The sequence below is a fragment of the Halyomorpha halys genome, unplaced genomic scaffold, assembly GCF_000696795.3.
Source record: "Halyomorpha halys isolate HHAL.00 unplaced genomic scaffold, Hhal_1.1 Scaffold8.1, whole genome shotgun sequence".
NCBI lineage: Eukaryota > Metazoa > Arthropoda > Insecta > Hemiptera > Pentatomidae > Halyomorpha > Halyomorpha halys.
The window spans coordinates 548,919-556,282 of NW_027111933.1; the positions used below are offsets into that span (position 1 = coordinate 548,919).

Consider the following 7,364-nt stretch of genomic DNA (forward strand, 5'->3'; position numbering starts at 1 on the left):
CCCATACAACATATTTTATTATGACATGCTGCCAATTTTTTAGTTTCGTAAAAAATATGTTTCATTGACTTAATGCGAATGTAATTATGATGTTAAAGACTTTAAATATTTTTAATTTTAATTATTTATTTAATCCTGTTATAGCTTAGACACGTGGATTGATCTATTGAGTAAAATACCAAGCAAAATGTGAGTACAAGATAAAAAAAAAAATTTAATTGAAAGGAAAATAGAAAAAATCTAAGTGTAGAAAATAAATTAAATATATAACTCAATAAAAAAAAAACACTTACTGTAAGTTTCAAATATTCAAAAATAGTTAAATAATACTATTTAAATTGGAGGAAGATAGTCCAGGTGGCGGTCGATAAAGGTTTCAAAATAGTAACAAAAAAATATTTATTGTTAACAATGAATAGTTTTTTGTAATACTTTGAATATGCTGAACTGTTCTGAAACCTTTATTGATCGCCACCCGGACTATTTTACTTCATACGGTCAACTATCTTCTTCCAATACTATTTAAAATATTACTAACTATAAATATAATCCATAAAGCTTTAGTTTTATCTTCCTCTTAGGTTCGTCCTGTAAGGAATAAGAAATCGGAGTGTAAGGTCGTTGACCCTAATTTTGAACCTCTTAAATTAAACTGCTTCTTATGTGATACAGATCAATGTTTTTTTTCCTGTATATTATTTCATTTTATCTTATTTTTTATTGAAACTTCTATGTTTTTTAAAATTTATACATTTATAAAAATCATAATTATTCTCAAAAAAGAAAGATTAAGATCTGAGCCGATAATAGTTTTTTCAAGTAAAATAATTTAAAATTAAACCCGTTCGTAAACCGTGTTATCTCTATTTATTTTGAGTTTCGGGCTTCACCGGATTGTTTAGGGTTTATGATAGGGTTTGTGATTTAATTACTTTTAAAAGAATTTTTAGGAAATTTGTATGTTTTAAGGAATGTTGAATGTTTTCAGGTATAAGAGTAAATATTGTTACTAACTTACTTTTAATTATTGTGAAAATATTATTTTTTTATTAAACATGTTTTACGACCGAGTGCCTCAAATAAAAAACATTCCAAATTTCGAGCTGCATAAAAAAAAAAAGAAGCAAATTTAAGTTTCGAGATAAATACAATCGAAGTAGTTTCAAACTGATATAATGAACTCTGTGATACTTTTACTTCTACTAGAGCTTAGGCACTATCTATTAAAATAGTTATTAGAATTAGAATAGTTAAAATATCAGCACTTAAAGATTAAAAACAAACGAACAAATTTGGAAAATAACAAATAAAAATTTTCAAACATTTATAACTAAACCTCTTTTATAATTGAGATCAGATTTATTATTCTAAATCAGAGCTTGAATTTTCGAAGGAATTAAAATGGAGAAAACAAAGAGAGGCAAAAGTATAGAAAAGATTTGTGAAGTCGAATTAGACGAAAAGAAAAGGAGGGAGATTGGGAATTTCTATTTAAATTATTCAAGATGATAAATATGCTGACTATTGACGTTGTAAACGGAGCATGCGCAAGGGGCCTCTTTAAAACAAATAACTCCCCACCATATGTTCAAATAAAAATATGAAAAATTACATTTGTTCCCTTGTTTTTATTTATTTATTTATAGCGTATGAATAATTTTGTTTATAGATATAAACAATATATTTCCAGTTACTTTAAGTTTTCCTACGTCGTATTTTCTCAATAAAAAAAAATTTCCAGAATTTATTTCACTTCTTAATAAATTCATAATATAAAAACAAAATATATGTATGTTATAATTAAAACACGATATTATCTTTTCAACACAGGTGCCACTTGGGTGGTACATAAAACATTATTGAGTCATATTGTGTTTAATATATATTTTTACAAATAATAACCAAACCTAATAATGTTAATATAATATAATTAAAAACTACTGATATTACAAAAATTCGGATACATAAGAATATTTACAAATATATTACAATTATCCGAAGTATATCATCCCTAAGATATATTTTAATTTATTTATTTCCATTACGTATGTTTTTTATTTTCAATCATTAAAAAAATAATAATATATGTGAAAACTTTTTTTTTCATACCCATATTTATTAATAATTAATAGAATAAAATTAGAATGGCACGTTCTTGATATGTGTTGCAAAAATAATTTAAAAAAAATAGATTTTTCTTCTGCTTATAGCAGATTTGAATTTTCAACAAAATATAATGATGTATAAACCTTTAAAAAAAGTATTAATAGGATAATTTACAAATCTATCTCTATACATTTTTCATTTGGGTAAAAAGGTTTAACCCAAATGTTTTAATTATTATTAGAACATGAGACTAATTTATTTAGTTTTTGTAGATTAAATATTAATCACTAATTTATCGACTTCTCCTAGATTAGTCATCACACTTTAGTAATTTGAAAAGACTTGGAGGAGAAAATAATAATTATTATCACTTAAATTGGTAACAATTCATCAAAACTTTAATATATAAAATCATAATACTTGATCGATATTTATTATTATTATTATGAAGTTTTAAGGAAACGTACCAACATATCGATTGATTATATATTAATTATTATATAATGAAAATAGCTTAAAGAAGAACTGGAACAAATGAAGAGCTACTAACAATTAAACCAATAAAGTACTAAAAAATTCTGTAAATTTTTAAACGACTTCGTTTTTTTCACATTTTTTTTATGGGCTATAAAAAATGTTTTGAAATAAATTTTTTAGAATTTTATTTTTTAAAAATGTTGCAGGCCATAAATATTTCCTCATATACCAATTGAAAACGATTAGTAAAATTTGAACAACTTACTTATATGAATGAAAATAAGGTATGTATTTTTGCTAGTCCAAAGAATATGCCAACTAAAGTTAGAGGGGAAACAAAAATTATAACTGTTTCGAAACGTTAAAAAAAACAACTAATATTTTATTTGGATCTCCATATCTTTAGCACTACCCACAACACTAGAAGTCCTTATAGAACATTATTTAAATTGGAGTAAATTTGCTAAAATAGACCCATATTAGAGCTGCTTACGTTCTATAGTTCACGTGATGCAGTTCTTTTTTAAAAATAAATATTTCAGAACAAAATAACGAAAAGACATTATTAGTAAGTGAAATTTTTTGGAACTATAATACTGAAAACTATAGCGATATATCGCAAAAACCATCAGGCGGGTAGATGTCCACCATAACTTAAATTAAAGCTAGTTAAATATACTATTAAGGTGTTCACTACATTTACCTTCGTTAGAATAGTAGTTTTCATAATAGTTATAAAAATAAATTTATTCTAGTTTTTTGGTCATATTGTCATACTAAGAAATAAAAATAATATTAGTTTTTATATTTCTTTTAAATACTTAAATTAATTTATATCTTAATTTTTGGTAATTTAAAAATTACCAACTCTCTAGGAAGGTACATACTGCCGCAGTAATTTATATGCCGCAAACAATGTCAAAATTACTGGCTTTCCGTGTAAATGTGTTTTCAAAATAAATACGTTCGTTTTTGTCGTTCAATATAAATGCGTAAATTCGATCGAATGCATATGCATAAAATAAAGATATGTGCCCAAGTCTCGTTACGCCATGAAGAACAGAAAAAAAATAAAATAGTTTTGTAAATTCTTACAAACCTATTCGTTCGGTTGCAGTTAACGGTCAATGAGTAATTTTACAATTAAAAAAATATATTTTTCCCTTCGAATCAAGAATTATGAAATCTGGTTAGATGTAGAACCAGGATGTATGAAGTTTGTTTCATAATGTCTACATTTTTTTTTTTTTCCTGTGAATCAAGAAACTTGAGATTTTCCTGTTTTGCGTGTTTTTGTAGCTCTAAACCCTTTTCATTACTACAAAAAAAAAAAAGAATAAATTCTTACTGTTACAAGATTTTATTCGGGGATGTAAGTAATTTTATTGTTTCTTCGTCACAATAATAGAAGACAGCTATAAAATCTTTACCCTCTCCCCACAGGACAGAGCGGGTAGGAAATGGGAGACGGAATAATAAAACCAAACAGCGCAGTGTTGCCACGACACAAAACAAACATTTCCCCCGAGACGAAGGGGCTCACCAACGACCTTGGCACTGTCCTCAGCACTTTCTATCGAGCTGCTTTTGTTTTCCAAACATTTTCTCATTTTTATTCTGTTTTGATTTGTGAGTATGTTATATCGAAATTAAAATTGTATATTATATTATAAATTTACCAGCTTTGAATATAATTTTAAACAGCGCTAGAAACTTAAAAATATAGTATTAGCCGTCCATTGACATTGAAACGGCTATTGATTTCCTTGGTGGCACAATATTAAACTATAATATTTTAATATATTTTATTCATGTTGGATTTTGAACCACCTCGTACATTTTTGTCCTAAATAATGTAATTATTAGTCGGCCTTTTGGCTAATTATATTTTAAGAAAAAAGGATACACATTCCATACTTGGCAAAGTTAGAACCTGACAATTGGTAATAATTACTTCCTCTATGCTTTCACCATTAGAAACCGTCTATTGGATGTGAGTTGATGACACTGATGATTACTCCCAAGGAATCCGAAATCATTACAAGAAATAAGCGGTGGGAATGACTTTTTCTTCAGATAACTACAAGAAGATTCCATGAAAGTCCCATTACTTCAACATTAAACAATTTTCAAGGATAAGAACCTCAGCTGTAGTTTTTAAAACTCAGCTACCTGTAGTTTTTAATGCTACCAGTTCAACCATATCCAGTATTTTTTAAAAATATATTAATAGCGAGTAATAAGAGGTAAGTTCCATCTTTCTACTAGTTCTATTGTAGAAATCACGAAATAAGCCAGTCTTACTTGAAATTAAAGCGTTTCAAACCTTGCTTTACAAACTAACTCCATTCACTTATGAAAGATTAGGAATTCTTAATCTGTAATTTCAGATTTAGTAACAAAATAAAGATTGCATAAACCAATACTTTGATTCCTTCACTATTTTAAAATAAAATTAAGTCCAATGCTATAATCTAAATTATATTTACCGGGTGTAGTTCCATCAATTCAGCGTTGTAAAAGATAAAGTTATAGATCAAATAATAATAATAATAAAAAAAGAGTTTAAACAAATGTTTATCAGTAATCATCGTGATGTCTTACTTTAGCATGGGACTTTATTATACGCATAAAAAATCGTATATTTAATTGAGTATGAATGAATACAGTCATTAAAATAACGTATGTTTTAATAAATCCTATAACCAACCACAGCATTTAATGAAAAATATCCCTTTGTAACGAATTTTAAATTCTCTTAGAAAACATAATTTACCTTAGTATAACGGTTACCTCAAAAGAGAGTAAAGAACCTTCATATAACGAACTGTCTACGTGCCGCCCTCAGTATAACGAATGGACGTGTGCGGAAGTGAAGCCCCTCCCCAACCCTCCCCTACCACTCCTTTCCAGTCGTGTTTCGCCTGCTGTTCAGGCTTAACGTCGTTTTATTTATCATTGTAGTGCGTTATACCTGTCGTATTTTAGTTATGTCTGAGAAACGTAAACGGTGTTCGTTGAGCGTTGAAGTCAAACGCAAAATAATAAAAACTGTTCAATACAATCCGACGAAGAAGAAATCCGAAATTGCCAGACACTTCGGCATTCCTATGAGTACCCTAGCAACAATACTAAAAAATAAAAAAAAGTTCGAAGACGGAAGTTTGCAGTCATTGAAATATAAAAAGTTAAAAGCAGTCAGGTTTAAGGATTTAGAAGAAAGTCTTTTGAGCTGGCTGAAAGAGTGGCCTGATAAAGATGCCCCGATGGGAGGCACGGTTATTCAAGAAAAAGCTCATCAGTTTGCTGAACAATTCGGATATGAAAATTTCAGAGCCAGCAATGGATGGTTGGAAAGCTTCAAAAAAAGAAATGAGCTTATTTTTAGAAAATTATGGGGTAGAAGTACAAGCGTTAATGATGGTTTTTTCAAAGAGGAAGAAACATTTGAGCTAAGCAAGGTAATTTACAACCTATACGTAGAACCATTATTTTTACGTACTAAGTACATATTTAACTTAATATATTTTTTATTAATTTATTTTTTTTTTATTGCAAATTAAATTAAATCAGATACATTAATTAAATTAAAAACAAAGAGAAACCTTCTAAGTAATATAGAATCCAATTAACAAAATAATAAAAAAAAATACTTCCTTTGACGCAAATTAAATAAGGAAAAAAAACTGCTAATTACAAAAGTGATGAACTCCGATGGGTCGGGCTCCTGCAGTTCCTACCGAAAAGGTCGGTCGGAGACCACGTTCTGTTCTTAAGGGGCCTCTACATGTTGGCCGAGCCATGGCGAACTCAGACATACGCGAGCATGTGGATGGGTGGCTCGGCTTGGTTGGCCTAGGCTCGTTGCCGAGCCGTCGAGAGTCGGTTTTTGGACACAGATCAAAGGGGTTCGTGAGAGTGCTCGTGTAGCATCTACACCATCGTTCTTTGTCTAGTTACAACTAAGAGCTGTTAGGAGGTTAAAGGTGTTTGTTGGTACTTTTTATAATAAGTTTTATATTTAATCTTATTTATTTATATTTAATTTCCTTTCATTTTCTTTTTTTGTAATAAAAATAATACAATCCAAGTGCAATGGCTGAAACCACTATTACGTCCGCCATGTTTGCCTCTCTGAATAACACTGACATGTGGATGGGCCGCTCTTTGTTTGCCGAGCATTTGAACGAGCCTCCGATCCGTGGCGAGCGGCCAACATGTGGATCCACCTTTAAACGTAGGTTGGCCCACACAGCGAACCGCTCCGAGGATCTCATCCAGAAAGGTCTGGTGACATGTAAAACGACTGGGCGACTGTACATAGGCTACTCGACTGGGCGACTGTACATAGGCTACTCGACTGGGCTACTGGACATAGGCTACTCGACTGGGCGAGTGTACATGGGCGACGAAGTCGACGGGGCGACTGACCTTAGGGTACTGAACTTGTAGTATTGTTGTGGCTAATAATCCTACTAGCCGGTATTTCACCATACAAAGTATAATTCGCTTTCTTTTAAGCCAAAACACAATACAGTGATACAGAATTATCTAAAAAAATTCATAGTAAACAATGTAATTGTTTAATAACAATATATTTATTGTCTATTTAAAAAATATTTAAATTTTAATTAATAAATGTATGGCGTTAACATCATGTTGGTTGTTTTACAAACACTAATTTTGTTTTCTTTTCTCATGGAGGATGTCGCACTCTGTAGGCCTGGTCCGAATTAAACTACGCCGTTTGTAAGCGTAAAATAGGAGATAATTTTTTTTTT

General features: G+C 29.7%; 1 protein-coding gene across 2 annotated transcripts in view; it reads left to right on the top strand.

Annotated features, from left to right (window-relative positions):
- The first annotated feature begins 5,519 nt into the window (after nt 1-5,519).
- LOC106677777 (tigger transposable element-derived protein 4) overlaps nt 5,520-7,364 on the top strand; it is a 101,900-nt gene continuing 100,055 nt past the window's right edge. The window contains exon 1 of one of the 2 annotated variants that reach the window (XM_014415936.2): nt 5,520-6,044. In XM_014415936.2, the coding sequence (XP_014271422.2) occupies nt 5,574-6,044 (471 nt within the window). In that variant the 5' untranslated portion in view covers nt 5,520-5,573. The remainder of the gene's footprint in view (nt 6,045-7,364) is intronic. The other variant, XM_014415908.2, reaches the window with a different exon arrangement.